Raw genomic sequence first — 16,962 nt, forward strand, 5'->3', positions numbered from 1 at the left:
TATGATTTGCCATTTTCGGATGCATTCACAGTTAATTAAGCCAAATGTTAAGTGTATTTATTTCCCGTGTTCCAGTATTTATATGGACTCCATTCGTTTGTTTTCAGAACAAAGAGAGTCGCTCGCCTCGTTCCGCTCATTGTTGTAGAGCTGGATGAAGCGGATTAACAGCTGACCAATCATAGAGCGAGAATCCGCCTTGGGCTCTTTAAGAACTGTATCTACACGCCCTTCTGTTTAAATATTCATGAGCTGTTTGGCGAGATAACCAATCAGCGCTTCGAGTTCATCATGAATATGTGAGTGTGTAGCCCAGTACGCTGGAGTGGATCGCTACGGTGTTGTTTTGGCTGTATTTCCTCAAACAGAAACAGGAGGATTAACGGATACAATCGACGTTTGTGTATTTTGTCGGATAATATCGCGCTAATGATGCCCGGACAGGCGTCAGTGACGGTGGCCATCGGTTCGCAGAAATCGTCCGGTTTTGTTTTGAAGAAGATCATGAATATTCCTCCTCCAAACATACTGGAGGATCAAGACGATGGTGAGAACCATAAACCTGCCAAAATGCAAATCACATATACAAACCGTTCCGTTGAACGCGTGTTTGTAACGTTAGTCGTGCACTTGGCTTCACCTCCACAGCCGCGCGCTGATTGGTCGCTCAAAAGAACAGAAAGTTCCCTCAGAAGAGTGCTGCTTTATCCATCACATCAGACTGAAATACCGCGGTATTTTTAATATAGTTTCGCTTTGAAATGGTAGTTTTTGCAAGTTACTTCAAAAATATAATGGTACACGTCCAGAAAACCCTTATTTATACACCGTTATACATTTAATAAATTGTGTTTAGTGATGACACACATGTTGAATAGCTAACATGCTAAAAACAATGGTGAAAATGTGTATAAAATGATGCAAAAGTACCATGGTACTACATGTCGTCGTTTCTTCCGTGGTGTATTTGGATACTTGGGCATGTACTGTAAAGTAGTACCATGGTATTCTTTGAAGAACCTTTGTATATCCTAAAAACACCAGTACAAGAATTTTAGCACCATTATGGTGTATTCATACCATCAATATGATACTTCACCATCAGTGTTTCCACTCTCATGGAAAAACATGGTTATGTTTTCTCCTTTTCTTTAATGTGAAACTCATTCAGGATCTGTAGATTTGACAGTTGTATTCCTGCATGCTGGCGTTTAAGAGAGTATTTAAGTTATTGGTCATGTTTTGTGGATATAATATGTCTATCTTGTGGTTTTACCGTGGTAAAGACTGATCTGCCCTTTATGAACGTTATTAATAATTATTCTTATCATCTCGCTTGATAAAGAACCATATTAGGGCATCTAGGCGTGTCGATGTTATACATGTCGATGTTATATACAGTAAGTGTCTAAAGTGAAGTTGGATGTCCGAAGGTCCGAATTTCACAAAACCTGCCAAGGACATGTTCACATCAAAATCAAGAGAAGAAATCAAGAAATTATATTTAATTTTTGACCATTAACTATTTTCATTGTTGTTGTTGTATTGTGACAGCATTTTCAATTAAATGTATTATATTCCTTTGTTTTTTTATGCTATTCATTTTATTGTGCTGTAATTTACTTTGATCAGCTGTTTAAACGTGCTTTATAAATCAATTTTAATTGCTACTTTCCAGAAACTATGTAAATATGTACATTTAAAGCATCTTGTTTTGATTTTATTCTATTGTATTTTAGAATCTATAGATCTGTTTTATTTTGTTTGGATTTATTTTATTGTATTTATAAAACTTCCATGAACTGCCATTGAAATTTCTACTGCTTCTTTGATATTTGACTAAACTGTAGTTTCTCTCGCACAGACATCGAGAAGGAGAAACAGGGTTCGATCGGCGATGGGACGTCCGGCGGCAGCGGCGGTTCAGGAGGCACGGGGAACGTCTCCGCCTCTCTCACCCCCGCCATCTGGGACAAAACTATCCCGTACGACGGCGAGACCTTCCACCTGGAGTACATGGACCTGGACGAGTTCCTGCTGGAGAACGAGATTCCCATCACACTAGAGGAGGAGGAGCTGAGCAAGTGTCCCGAGGCGGAGTGGCAAGACGGCGACACGCAGGATTCCTCTGATGAGCCGGCGGCCGTCCCACAGATGCCTGAGGAGGAGAACAAGGACGAGGAAGAGTCTGAGGACGACTCGCTCGCTGTGAGCATTGAGACGAAAGCAGGTGAGATGACAAACAAGCGCGTTTCATTGTTTTTGTTCCACTGATATTATATATGACAGAAACATACTGGCCCCCCCCCAAATAGCTTCAATAATGTAATGTATCAGAAGTGTAGCTTGACTGTAGTTGAACGACTTTAGAGTAGCTTAACTAACTAGGTTTTCAAAGTAGCTTCACAAATCCTGGTTCCCTTTCGATAGCATGTTTGGAATGGATGGTCTGATGGTTTAAATTGTGAGACTGTAGACATGGTAGAAATCAACCTCGAGGTTAGAAATGTAATATCATAAAAATCAGGTTAGTTCGCATTAGGAGGCCAATAACATGCACTACGTCCTGGCTTATAGTACCGTATTGACGCGAATATAAGACGACCCTCCTTTTCCAGATGTACCTTTTGGAAAAAGGCTTTTTGAAAACCAAATCTTGTTTGTTTTGTTTTTCTCTGTAAAACACATTTTTTCTTAAAATATTTTCATATTGCATATTTTTCCTATTTTAATTTTTGTTTTGAAAGTATGGTAAATGCTGGTAAAAATGTACCAACAATGACATTTAAAAATATACACTTTTTGATACCATAAATGTAACAGGAAACCCATCTGAATTATAAAACATTTACCCTACCAAAATTTTATTAACAGTAGAAGTGAAATCTTATTGTAGTCTTCAAATCTGGGTACTGTCTTATGTTTTTAAATCACTTACAGAGAAAGTTTGTTCCCATCAGGTTAACATGACTGTCACGGCTCATGCCGCTGTAAGCATTTTCTTTTTCTTTTGTTTTCACTCGCGATCTTTACAACACACATTACATTACATATTTCATGGCACACTCGTTTTATGCGTTTTTGGCGCAACCTATTGTTGTGGGTGTATTATTGACATGTCAAAGTCTAGACCCCGAATATAAGACAATCGCGTTTTTTCAGATGTATTTCCAAGAAAAAAACACTGTCTTATATTTGGGTCAATACGGTAATATAATTGTGGAGCTTTTCGTAAGCATGACCATTTTTTTAATACATGTGAAACAAAAATGCAGTAATGGAAAAGAACAGAAAGGGATGCGTCTCAGATCAAGATGAGGTAGAGTTTGTGTAATGTCAAATTGTTTAAATGTAACAACTGTATTAATCTATTATAGATCTCATCTGATGAGTGTCGTAGGTTTGAACCAGTGTCACCCAGTTTATCAATATATTTCTATGGAAGCTTATATCTGAATTCTGTCAGAAGTGAGAATTGTGAGATAAAAAGTTGCGATTGCCATATTTTTATTAATTCTGTGTTGTGCAAAAAAAACTGCATTGTAAGATGCTAACTCAGAATTCAGAGAAAAACGTTAGAATTGTAAGATTACATACTTTTAATTTAAAGAATAAAACTCAGAATTGCAGGATATTAAAATCAGAATTAAAAAAAAGTTTGAATACATGAGACATCGAGATAAAAACTTAAGATTTAAACTGGCAGTTCTGAGGGTTTTGATATATATATATATATATATATATTAGGGCTGCCAGTTGATTAAAATATTTTAATCTGATCAATTACAGGGTGCTGCAATTAAATAATCTAATTAATCGCAAACTAATTTGGCTGTGAAAATACCCCCAAAAGATAATTTAAATCTATTATTGTGTTAAATGTTTAGGCTACAATGAAACATAAAATATGGAACAAGAAGAAAATTTGAGAAACATCTCAGTATTTTTTTGTTCATGCAATGAAAATCACTGGTAACCAAAACAGCTTTGATACCAACAGTCTTCAAAATACCTTCTTTTATGTTGTGCAAAAGAAAGTCAATCAATCAGGTATGAAACATTAAGGTGAATAAATGATGACAGAATTATTATTTATTTATTTATTTTTGGTGAACTATCCCTTTAATGTTTTTTTATTTATTTACTTATTTTTTTAATAAATTAAATGATACTCTAGAAGAAACTAAAACTACCAGCAGGTGGCGGTAAATGTCTTTGAGTCAATTCGTTATAGTCAATTTATACTATGGGCCGTTGAATGCTTGAATCTGATTGGCTGACGAACGTTCTAAGGTGTGCAATTATTTTCAGGGAAACGCACGGCGAACGTAGTTCCAGGCAGCTCTTGACCGCATTACATGACCAGATCACTTCACCAAATGATTTCTGTTATTTCAAAGGTCTTTCAAACCAAAAGCCACAACGACACTGGCCAAACAAATAAATATAGTAAACAAAAGGATAAAAACGACAGATCATGTCCATGTTTTTGCCACAAAATTACTCTTTATTATGTACGGAAAGCACATACTCTGTCTCTCCCGCTCTCTCTCTCTCACAGACCGCACACACATAACAGTTACAGTTTGCACACACACTAACATACATCGCGCTAATGTTGTTAGCTCTACTCTGACGATTTTATCAGTAAACGACTTAAAAACTACATGATTTCTCACAAGCGAGGTAACAACAACGGCGCTGTTCGTGAACAAAAGGAACTAAGTTTCACTAAAACTAGAGACATTGCTGCCGAACACTATTGAGAGACGCACAGAGGTAATCTCTCTCTCTCTCATAACTTAGTTATTAACTGTATTAACTGCATTAGTCTGTTATCAACGGCTCAAGCCTCCGTTACTAGGTTTAAAATAATGTTTTGGAATTAGCAACAGAGGCCTTGGATGAGATGCGGAAGAAATAATCCTACTCACAATAGCGATTTAAGTAGAAATACCAGACGAATGCCTTGAAATATATCATCTGATCGATGTCTTGAGGTGTGGCAACCGTAGTATAAGCGGAATAATTGACTTTGGTCCGTTGAATTATTAGAAAAATAATGCACACCCGAGGTGGTGATGTGGTCACGACGCGATTATTTTTCTAATAATACAACGGCCCGTCGTCAATTATTCCTTACATATATAAACTCAACTAGCTGCTGCTAGTTAGTTTGACCTGTTGGCTGACTGATGCTTTCTGCTGGTGAATGAATCTTCATCAGGTTCATAATTTTCTCTGGTCATGGGTTTATTCTGTTGATTTTATTATAACGGCTGTACATCGCTCTGTTTTTACCTGCCAGAACCCAAAGGCAACCCCGACCGCGTGACGCCCACTCCGATCGACCCGGAGGAGATCGAGGTGAGCGTGACCTTCCAGCCGGACCCCACGGATCTGGTCCTGTCCAGCGTTCCCGGAGGAGAGCTCTTCAATCCACGGAAACACCGCTTCTCCGAGGACGAGCTCAAACCACAGCCCATGATCAAGAAAGCCAAGAAAGTGTTCGTTCCTGAAGATGCGAAGGTGAGACTGAACCCGATTAAATGTTTTTATGAACAGAAAAATCAGGAAACCGTGATATGGTATGTTTTCTCATCATACATACAATACAGACTATGACAATAATCATTTACAGTATGTTTTTGTTAATGTTAGAACATAAAACATATAGTTACAACTAAAATTTTTACCTTCCTCAGTAGTGAGATGTTTGCGTTTTTCCGCAGGATGATAAATACTGGTCACGGAGGAAGAAGAACAACGTGGCGGCGAAGCGCTCTCGTGACGCCCGGCGTCTGAAAGAGAACCAGATCGCCGTCCGCGCCTCCTTCCTGGAGCGAGAAAACGCCGTGCTGCGACAGGAAATGGCCGAGCTGCGCAAAGACTGCGGCCGCTGCAAGAAGATCATGTCGCTGTACGAAGCCAAATACGGCTCGCTGTGAGGGACGCGCTTCACCCCGACACGCATCAGTCTCCCTTATAATTCACACCGCAGTTACACAGCCGGGGATTGTGGGTAATGCGGCTCCGCGCGGGAAGTGGATGAGAATGACGCGAGCGCGTGTTTTTAAGAGGACGTTTTAAGGGTCTTGAAGACACAAAACACATAACACAGCATAACCTTTGACCTCTGACCTCCTCATACCTCATTCTGCCCTCTCCACGACCCCCATCTGACCCGAGCAGTGAGTTTTTAGAGGTTTATTTGGTATGAAGATGAGATAATGCGGCCGACTGGAAAAGTCGCACAGGGCGGACGACAAGTTGGCGTTCAGCCTGAGAGTGTTTTGTCATGGAAAACGTGACTTTACGACTGTTTTTGGCTAGTTTTTAACCTGTTTCTTCCTTTTTTTTGTACTTGACACGTCGTCTATGTTTGTGTACAAGAGGTTTTTTTGCAGAAAACAAGCGCATGATCCTCGATATGAAGCAATTATTTTCTTTATTCTACGAAAACGAGTGCACTTCAAGGGTAAGTGCGGATTGGAGAATTGCATTTTGCGAAGGCGAAGATTTGAAAGAAAAAAAAAGAGTCTGTAAATATACGCTTGTATCCATCCACTAGTGTCGTTGTTCTTCCAGAATGATCTTACCATGTAAAAAGCGACATTTCTATCGTGCAGATTTTTAAAACTATAGTGACTGTGCTTTGTTCAAACACATATTCATGGCAGTTAACTGGACGATTATTTTAATGCGAGCGTATGCGCAGGAGTTTAACTGTGAGCGACTGGATCTGGTTTGTTTTCAGGGTTTAATCCAGGGCAATAATGTACGATTCATCTTTACCTCAGATTAGATATTTCTAACGAGTGTATTTTTTTTTTATTTATTTAAAATGAATTTTTTAGTCGGGCAGCTCAGCATCAGTTAAAACACAAGCGTAACGGATTTCTATGTAAAATGTTTTTTTTTTTTATTCTTACCAATGACGCATTCATTATTGTATTTTTAATGAATTATTAAAATAATAATAATAATGCATTTTTAGCAAAATCTTTGCATTGGTAAAACCATTGTGGCGTAAGCATGATTTGTTTTAGTCAGTGACATTAGCATCGCTAGAGTTTCACGTTTATTGCTGTTTTTCCAAGAAGTTATTGTTTTTTTAAATACTGGAAAATAATAATGTGCTTCCAGTGTTTATGGATTTGGATAGATTACACTAATCATGGTTTGTTTTTAATGCTGTGCTTACAATTTTAATTTTTAACAGATCAACGTTTTACGTTTTTAAATGTATTTTTAACAGATCATTTTTTACATTTATTTTACTTTTCTCATTTTCTCTCTCTATAGTTTTTTTATACAAAAATAAGAAATATATAATATATATATACACACACACACATATACAGGTATATATATATATATAATAAAAATGCTCTAGGGAAAAAAATTGGACCAGAGTGTGTGTGTGTGTGTGTATGTATATATATATATATATGTATATATATATATATATACACACACACGGTTTTATTTTTTGTATTTTAAAAACAAATGTCATAAGTCAATCAGGATTGTTTCTTCCAAACGGGTTTCTAGCACTTACAGGCGAATCTATTGTAAATTGACGAGTCGTTAGTGCATGCTGTTGTCATGGTGACGTTGTGCAGTGGGCGTGTCCTCTTCCATATAAAATTTTTTTGATAGATTTGTTGTTTAAACTCTTTCTACTCCTGTTTGATTTCATTCTACAAACCAAACAAAACTTTCACGTCAATCACTGTGTTTCAAATGTACAAGAATGAAGTTTGTTTGTGTTTGTTTTTAATTTTTAATCTAAATTGTGATGATGGCCTTTGGTTTTTGTTATTAATCTGTCATATAAACTCCAGACATTGAGTTCTACGTTGGACTCTGTGAAACTGAAATGTAGCATTTTGACCTTTTTTTTTTATTTTTTAATAAAACATGTAACTTTCAATATATGGACACACTTTAAAAAAAAATAACTTTTTTAAAGAGTCTTGTTGTTTTTATAAAGTCATTTTCCTCTGGTGTAATGCAGTATGTTATGACTGTATCCTGTATCATGCATATTAATAAAGTCGGATATCAGTGATTTGACCTTGCTGAGGTTGTGATGGATCTGCGCTGTGATTTGCTGCTGCTGATGACATCACGCGTGTGAGACGCATCTGCAGTACAACGGCTCTCGCTTCAGAGATGATCAGTGACCTTATGAGCATCTGTGCAGAAACACACAAATAATACTGTATAAATACATCTGCTCATGCTTTTAATGCACTTTTGTCTGTACAGCGTCCTCTCGGTGCGTGTGTGTGTTTTCCTCCATTGTGTTGGATCATTGTTATTTTTCTCAGTCTGATGTTACGTAACAATCATCCTCACACTCGAGTGTCGTTACATAACATCTGCTTCAGAGACACACACTGATCTGAATGTGTCTGAAGAGAAAATCAAGTCACCTTCGTATGCTTGAGACACAAACATCATTATTTTTTTTCTCTTTTAAACCTGAAAATAGCCAGTATCTTTTAGAAAACAAGATTTTTTCCAAGTTGCTCTTTTTAGTTTAATGTGTTTTAATATAGTTTTGTTTTTATACGTTTTTGTGTAATGTCTATTATTACATACACATTTTATATTATTACATATATACACTGAATAACATTTTTATTAATTTTTAAAAATGAAGTGAATATAAAATCATTCAGTTTATTTTTCTATGTCATTCATTTTCTAAATATTTTACAGAGAGAGGTTTAAGTGTATTTTATCATTGTGTCTGGGTCGTATTTTTCCCCAAATGCTAAATATTTAAAGAAAAATAAAGCTTATTTGTATGTCCATTTATTAATTGTTATATCAATTTTTGTTAGTTATATTAAAATTTGAAATATTGGCAACAAGCTAAAATAAAATCAAGTTTTTGTATATTTTAATTTACTTATTTATTTTGTAGATAATCATAACCCTGTTTCAAAATCTCAGATCATGCTGGAAAACAATGATCATCAGGTTTAGTTCATGTGATGCTGAGAGGCATCTAAACGTCTTAAGTGTTGCAGTTTTTTTGGGATTGTTTCACTGTGACAAGTGATTTAACTTTTTCATTAGTGCTAGTATTATTATTATTATTATTATCATTACCTCCAGTGTGTTTGACATCATATAATTGATGCATGATCTGATTTAACTTGCTGGCAATCTGGCATTGATATTTTTCTGCCGAGACTCTATAGCAGGGGTCACCAGACATGGTCCTGGAGGGCCGGTGTCCTGCAGAGTTTAGCTCCAACCCTAATCAAACACACCTGAAGCAGCTAATCAATGTCTTACTAGGTATACTTGAAACTTCCAGGGAGGTGTGTTGAGGCAAGTTGGAGCTAAACTCTGCAGGACACCGGCCCTCCAGGATCAAGTTTGGTGACCCCTGCTCTATAGGTTTGATGTTATAAGAGCTGCAAGACATTTACATCTCAAACACACTCTTTATATTAAAAAAAACAACAACATTAAATGACAAGTGTTGGCTCCTTCCTCATACCCGCTTTGAAAAAAAAAAAAAAAAAAATGCTCCAGTAATATCAGCTGTCATTGTGTTTTGCACAGAATAAACAGAAAACAAACCTCAGAAGAGAAATTATGTATATAGCAAGATTATACCTGAAAAAAAAAAAAAGAAATGGACATGTTCTTGAGATTCACTTCAAATATTTATCACATACACAATCACATTAGACTTGCATTTCCTCTACAGAATTGATTCTGGTCTAAGTGTGCACTAATAATGCAAATGGCATGTTTAAAGGGAAAGAAATTTGATCCTATCCACATAAATCTCATGTAGACATGACAGGTGCGTTCTGACGATTAAAGCCAATATAGACATTTTAAACATCCTTAAAAAAAATGTGCAAATAAGATAATATAAATGGAGCTTATGTACTATTTAAACTGGCTTCGTTTCCAACAGCAATATAATAAACAGTCAATGTGTTTATTACATGACTGGAATACGAAATGGCCCATATAGACTGTTCTGTGTTCTGATTGGCTGAAGTCTGTGATCAGAGGTCGTGACCCAGAGCTTCATTCCCAGCCACAGGTGTTTATTCAGCTGCATGAGAACAGTGAGGTTCTCAACAACACGTCTAAGCAGTTTGACATGCTGAAATGTTTTATTTTGGCAGTTGTAGTGTAGTGTCAACAAACACTGACCAAGGTCTTCATGATTCTTTTAAACTATTTTTGGATATTATTAATAATCAAAAATCTGTCCTGTATCTAATAGCTTCAATTCAAATTCAAATCACATTCGATACAAAGGAACAGAGCTAGAGTTGTTACAAACCTGAAAGACTTTTATTAACCTTATTGTAAACTAGGTTCTTTTGTTTTGCATTACATTGCAATACCATCACAATTTCCAAAATGAGAATTTTAGACCATTTCTCAGGATATATATTGGCAAGGATTAAAGGATCTTTGCATTTTGTGGATTTAAGGGTCAATAATACTGTGAATATGGGAGAAACCCGCTATGCCCAAGGAGCTAAAAATGTTGAGTTTGAACATTAAGGATGATATGAGGTTTATATACCATCATGCTTTGGAATAAGGTTTTCATGTCATAAACTATATTAGGAAATCAAGGACTTCAAGAGCATCAAACCAAAAACTACTAATTGAAATGACTCCAGTAGAAGGTACAATACACATTCAGCACTTTGTTAAACACATTTTATTAGTCATTTCATCTTGCATATATATATTTATATTCATAGTTATTTCTGAAAAAATAACTTCAGCACGTAAGAAACTAAACAAAAGATCTTGAACATAAGAAATATATACATATTCGTGTCATCGTCGTATATATCTCTTAATTTGCTTTATAAATGCCGTAGAGAATTCTTTTGAAAAAACACACGAAAAAATATAGAAAAATTGTAAATAAATTACAAACAAATGTAAAAATACACCCAGTCGTAGCATTTATAGAGAAATCTAAACCCCGCCCACCCCAAATGAAACCAATGGAAACGATTGAATATTCATGAAGCTGACGTTCACATTTCAAATGTCGTGGAAGGACATCACAAGAAGTACAGTCTCACCCAAACATCTTAGAAAGTTATTAATTTTTTTTTAATACAATCTTTAAACTACATTACCAAGCAATAGTTCAGTCATAATTGGCCATTAAAGGGCAAGTAAAGGACCTTTAGCATCTAGCATATAGTGTTTATTGTGAGGCATTACAGGAGTTTCCATAGGCCCTGTGCGTAAAGTGCAGCGCAGCTGGATGGGCGGTACGCTGAGGGGGAAGTGATGTCATAAAGGAAGCCAGCATTGGCTCCTACCTTCAAGAAGATTCTAGAACGCCAGCCTCCATCCTAGCACAATAAAACGCTTCACAAAACACAGCCACTGCAGTCAGAATATATGAGGTAACATTCAGAGTCCTGGAGCGGAAAAAACAAAGTGCAATTTTTCACTGTAGCATCTCTTGCAAATCACCATTTATAACCTCTGGAACGTAAAAATAAAGCATTAAATTCAACACGCGTCTCTGCGACGGAAAGCTAATCTGTGCATCTCTGCACCAATGACCTTTAATCTCATGTCCCATCCCTTCAAAGACACTCAGCAGTTTATCAACCTCAAACCAGTACCTTCACGCACTTCTGACCAGGAACCAAAGTGCGAAACCAATCAGACTCGCAACAATCCAGCAATCAATCATTCAGTCTGTTCATCTTCAGTGGCTGAACTTACCAGATCTGCCAGAATGAAAATATACAACATCAGTTCCCAATCTGACTCACTAGAAACAGGTATAAACTCTGGCTGGTTTCATCAGGATTTGGCTCAATGTGTTCAAACTGAAAAGGAGAATCCTAAAGCTAACCCAACATGCAAGACATGACCTGCCTCTTAATCATCAGCTCAAGAGTACCAGACCCACATAGGTTCAGAGGACATGTCATAAAATTACCATAAATCCTCAATTATAACAGCTGAGGCATGACCGAACTGTTAATGTGGCTGTAATCTCCAGAGAGTCATGTTTCTGAACATAAACAACATCCCAAAAATCCCTTTTAGGCATCTAGAATCTTCTCTAAGAATATTAGCTTTTTTTCCCAGAATCAATTTTAAAAAGTAGCATTAACCAAGATCATAGAGACAAACATTTGGGCGATAAAGTGACTCATTACTGAAAACAACAAACACAAAAACACCTGTGCAACAGGAGGCTGGTTACTCCAAGAGATAGTCAATTCATTAAAAAATAAACAACATCATTAAACGAGAAACAAATGAACGGAAAAATAACAATCACAAGTAATACTCAATTAGTAGTCATAATACTCTTGATTTATCATGGTGGTAGTAACAGTGATTCGAGGAGGAAAAAAAAAAAAAAAAAAATTGTCCTCAAGGAAAGTGTTTCAGCATTGGGATCTCTTCAACTCTGAGACTTTAGTTGGCCAACACCACAGGTTGGAAGGCCTGGCTGGAATACTGCAGGTTGTATCCGAGTCCTTCCGCGAATGGAGGTTTATCCATGAAGGAAATTCCAGTGTTGCCTCCAATGATTCCCACAGCCTGACCTGGTTGTGGACTAGAGAACGGATCGAAGGAGGCGTGTGGGTGTGGAGCCTGGAATGGCGTCATTGGCGGACCTTCGCCGTCAAAGTAGAGGGGCCTCTGGGAAGCAGGAAACACAAACTCTTTGGCATTAGGAGACAGTTGGCTTGGGATGGGTCCAGCTAGAGAGTGCATCGAGAGGGAAAGGGGTTTGTGCTTGACCAGCCCCGGTGGGGAGATGGTGCTGGGGGAGCGCGTGATCATCCTCTGTTGCGGGGCCGTGGCAACGCCAGAACCAGAAGCAACTCCAGGGTTCCCGCACTTCTTCATCTTGGTGGAGCCAAATTTGGTGGCGGCAAAGCTGGCTGTGGTGAAGGTGATTGGCTGAGGTGCGGACCTGGGGTTGGGAGTAGAGTACAAAAGACCGGTGGTTGGTGGCGACGGGGTGGATGTATTGGAGGAATGAGCACTGGGATTGGTGGGATTGGTGGGAGTGCTGGGAGTGGCGTAACCGAAGAGTCCCGGGCAAGATGAGGTAGAAAGAGGAGTTGGTGAACTGGAGAGTGAGGGTAGCATGACCGGCGACACCTGGCCACCGATGGGTATGAAGACCTGAGCCTCTGGGTTAAAGCCCAAACTCTTGACGTCCTCGAACTCCACGTCTCCTTTGAGAGCGACATCGGACCTTTCGGCATCAGCCCCTAAACCTGGCGGATCCTCTGTGTACAGGACTTTCACAGCACCCTTCTCCCCAATCTGGTAGGACACTTCATAAGGGTCGATCCAAATGCTGAGCTCGGGGGGAACGTTGGCACGGACCTCTTCGGTGTCCAGACCGCTCCTCCTGGCTGCCAGCTCCACCAGAGGGTCCCTGGGAGCTCCCAGATGGAGGCAGCGGAAGGCAGAACCACGTAAAGGAGCCTCAGGGTACCAGTGCCCTTCGAAGCGGGAAACCAGGATACGCTCCAACTCCTCGCCAAACAGATCCGCCCTACGGCGCGGGAGCTTGTTGTACAAGTAGGACACGATGAAGTTTAACGCAACCTTCACCTCCAGATGCATGATGAATTTGACTAGGTCTTGAAAGCGCCTTCGGTTAGACTTACAACAGTCCTAACATCTCTTGCAAACATCAAGGTGAAAGTCTTTAGTCTTAGCTTTAAGCATCAATTTAAAAGCAAGGGCCTCTGATTTCGGATTGTTGCTCAGAAATTGCTTAAAAGTGATTGTCAGAGACCAGCTGATTTTTAAAAATCTTCACCCCGAAGCACTGATGTATGAAGACAGCAGCTCTCCAAGATCCAGTTTCTTCAAAGCCTCTAGAAAGACAAAGACAGACCAGTTAAACGGAATACTAATACTCAATACATTGACTCAGTGTGCATGTTTGTTTGTTTCAGCAGATGCTGAGGCCAAGGTACCAATCCATGATTATCTTCATGAAATCCCTCTTCTGTCCCTCTGGCTAAAGCACTTAGGATTACACGTGCTAAGAGAGGGAAATTTACCACCATATGCGCCCGGTCCACTCACACTAGCTCAACAATAAAAGGGAATACTCAAGGACATATTTATACTTTAAACCCAGTGAATAACATCTTTAAGTCACCCATGTAATGGCATGTACACTTACTGTAATATTCTACATAGATTAGCTAAGGATCATATTTGTGCATTTCGAGTTTAAACCATCTGAGGGGAAACCCTATAAACTGCTGATAAAATGGTGCTGTTGAAGGCAGGGGTTAAAAACTACACCTCCCAGCATGCACCACGCCGCCGCCTTTGACGTCATCATCACGCGTGTGAATGTTGATGTGACGCCTCCGCATTTTCAAAACACTGATAAGCTCCGTTAAAACCCGTTTTATAAATGCATCGCCCTTGTTATATTTCTAATAGAGGCGGATCCGTGGTGAGTTGCAGCACATATGAAGACGGTCACTGCCGGTAAATGTCACAAAACGGATTATGATTATTCAGAAAAAAAGACGCATTAAATAGCGCGCTCCTACGCAGACGGGCCAATAAATCATTAATACAGGCACTGATATTTAATCATGCAGCAATTTACAAATTTAAAACGCGGTTTAGATACACGGACACGTGTTAAGTGATCTGACTTTTTCCTTGTGCGGTTATCTTCTCAACGCGTGAATAATGTCAATTGTAATTTTTGCAAATAAATCTAAATATAATCTCTATTCGAGATTATATGATGATTAGCCTGCATGATAATTTAATGTTGATATTGCTAATTGATAAAAAAAGACAAGAAACTAAACGCGTCGTATAGCCCATCTTAAAGTCATATCATGCATTCAATGTCACTCAATGTCAGAGTTTGATCAAATGCCATAACATGAAATATTTAGGATACAGACAGAAATTGTTTATTGTGTTGCTAAACAATTATCCACAAGCCTGATTGTTTACACTCCCCATCTGTTGCAAAACATCCAGCAGATTCACATTATCTCCCTAAACTAAACCACATCAGCTTCATCAAAACACCAATCAAACATCTCACTCTTGACTTTAATGTTTAACTTGAATTAAACAATTAGACCAAACACTATTATCCAACACAGCACATTCAATTATAATGATAATGGTGTTGCATGACAATAGAAACAACTAAAGCAGATGGGATGCTGGAAGTTGCTGTTCATGTTGGGCTGCTGGCTGTGTGTGTGTGTGTGTGTGTGTGTGTGTGTGTGTTGGGGGTTCCCTCAAAGAAACTTAATTTATTTTAAGAAAACATACCTAACTCCAGGAGTAACCAGAGAGGTGTAATTCAAAACCACAAATCCTAACATTATAATTCATGTTGCACTGTTTTACCAATTCACAAAAACAGTATTAGAACAACATGTTCCATAAAGTTATTTGTGATATTTCAGATATGAGCTTATAAATGCCCAGCGGCTCTGTTACACACTGACAGCAGAGAAATAATCAGCTTTTGCAAACCTTTGGCCTGTTTTAGTCATCTCAGCACACCACTAAAGCCAAGGACATCTGTGCAAACACGCATTCATCCAGGGTTTCAATAGTGTTGCATGCGAATGCCTCAAATATTATCAATTAGCGCCATATTATTGTATCTTTAAATCTGTTAGTTTTTGACAATCTAAAATGGACGACAACTCATCACTCATTCAAAAGAAAAACAAATATTATGAATCTATCCTTTCAACATAATATCCAGCGCCAATAAATTCTGTTGCCATTTTGATGAAAGCAGTTGGCAATTTAAACAAATAAATCAAGTACTTACTGATTCAAAGCTCGTGTTTTTGTCCTGTGCTTATCATATCCATTAATCACACAAGTATCAATGATTATTCGTGCTTGTGGCGTTGAAAAAAAATCCTTCACAAAGAAGCGCTGTCTAGTGTTGCGTTTGACTGAAACGCACTTCTATTTTAATTTAATTTAATTTTGTTTAATTCATGGCGTTACGTGTCCACGCTCCCGCACGCGCCCGTGGAAACTTCACTGTTTGACAACCTCGCGCATTTATATCGCAGCGCACGCGCGCGCTCCGCCCTGCGCTACGACGTGTTTTCTGCTGGAACTACTTACTGATTTAGATCTTGCGCAATAACTCAACCCACCCAGATGGATAAGCGGCCAAAAGTTTGTTAAAACTCATTTAAACTTTATAAGAATTATGCTCGATTTTAAGCAGTGTTTACCTTTAATACTATAGTATGTTTCAACTACTGTATAATCCATAATGTTAAAATCATGCTGATTTTACATTTTTATTGGTCTCAGAGATATTCCTGAGGCAGCTGTTAGTTTCAATCCGTCTCTATTTAATTTGGCGAAATAATGTTTTCAAATGTGAGGCTGTGAGATGGAAGGCTAAAAATAAAAGATGTCATAGCAACAATGCAGCCATTGGCTGAGAACGCAGCGCAGCGTCCACTCAGCAGGGGGCGTGGTGACGTAGGTTCAGCGAGTAACAAAGTGCATGATGGGAACTGGAGTTTCTAAACAACATAACGAAGCAATGAGTTTTAAGTTAAAAGATATGTGAAATGAAAAGCAGATTAAATGGAAAGTGACATAAACCCCAAACACAAATAATTAGGGGCAAAAGAAAATTATCTTGTAATGTTTGGTCAGAGCTCTTTATTGGCTTTTGGAGTATTTTCCCATCAGAAATTAGATTCGATTTTAAGAATTAAAATTTGACATAGGCCTACTTTAATGACGATTTTGGTGTTGTTTTTCGTTTTTAGGAAAAAAAAAAAAGTTTAATTTATGAAATGTTCTCTTTCACATTTTCTTCTCTATTATGCATATATATATATATATATATATATATATATATATATATATATATATTTGATATACAGTATCTCACAAAAGTTAGTA

At 38.0% G+C, this 16,962-nt stretch overlaps 2 protein-coding genes across 2 annotated transcripts; one reads left to right on the forward strand and one right to left on the reverse strand.

Annotated features, from left to right (window-relative positions):
* Positions 1 to 280: 280 nt before the first annotated feature.
* On the forward strand, positions 281 to 8,079 carry tefb (TEF transcription factor, PAR bZIP family member b). The gene is made up of 4 exons (XM_058769261.1): positions 281 to 547; positions 1,865 to 2,230; positions 5,309 to 5,529; positions 5,733 to 8,079. The coding sequence occupies exons 1-4, from the start codon at positions 430 to 432 to the stop codon at positions 5,946 to 5,948; spliced, it is 921 nt and encodes a 306-aa protein (XP_058625244.1). The 5' UTR covers positions 281 to 429; the 3' UTR covers positions 5,949 to 8,079.
* A 2,625-nt stretch (positions 8,080 to 10,704) lies between these two features.
* Positions 10,705 to 16,104, reverse strand: LOC131536372 (protein Tob2). The gene is made up of 2 exons (XM_058769258.1): positions 15,854 to 16,104; positions 10,705 to 13,892 (listed from the first exon to the last, which is right to left on the reverse strand). The coding sequence occupies exon 2, from the start codon at positions 13,633 to 13,635 to the stop codon at positions 12,466 to 12,468; it is 1,170 nt and encodes a 389-aa protein (XP_058625241.1). The 5' UTR covers positions 13,636 to 13,892; positions 15,854 to 16,104; the 3' UTR covers positions 10,705 to 12,465.
* Between the last annotated feature and the right edge of the window lie 858 nt (positions 16,105 to 16,962).

This window comes from Onychostoma macrolepis, chromosome 03, assembly GCF_012432095.1.
Source record: "Onychostoma macrolepis isolate SWU-2019 chromosome 03, ASM1243209v1, whole genome shotgun sequence".
Lineage (NCBI taxonomy): Eukaryota > Metazoa > Chordata > Actinopteri > Cypriniformes > Cyprinidae > Onychostoma > Onychostoma macrolepis.

Bases quoted from the DNA above. Each gene is read 5' to 3' on its own strand.
- tefb (XM_058769261.1), top strand. From the start codon at position 430: ATGATGCCCGGACAGGCGTCAGTGACGGTGGCCATCGGTTCGCAGAAA. The intron at 548-1,864 runs GTGAGAACCATA...TCTCTCGCACAG, and splicing joins ACTGGAGGATCAAGACGATG to ACATCGAGAAGGAGAAACAG. The intron at 2,231-5,308 runs GTGAGATGACAA...TTTACCTGCCAG, and splicing joins GAGCATTGAGACGAAAGCAG to AACCCAAAGGCAACCCCGAC.
- LOC131536372 (XM_058769258.1), bottom strand. From the start codon at position 13,635: ATGCATCTGGAGGTGAAGGTTGCGTTAAACTTCATCGTGTCCTACTTG.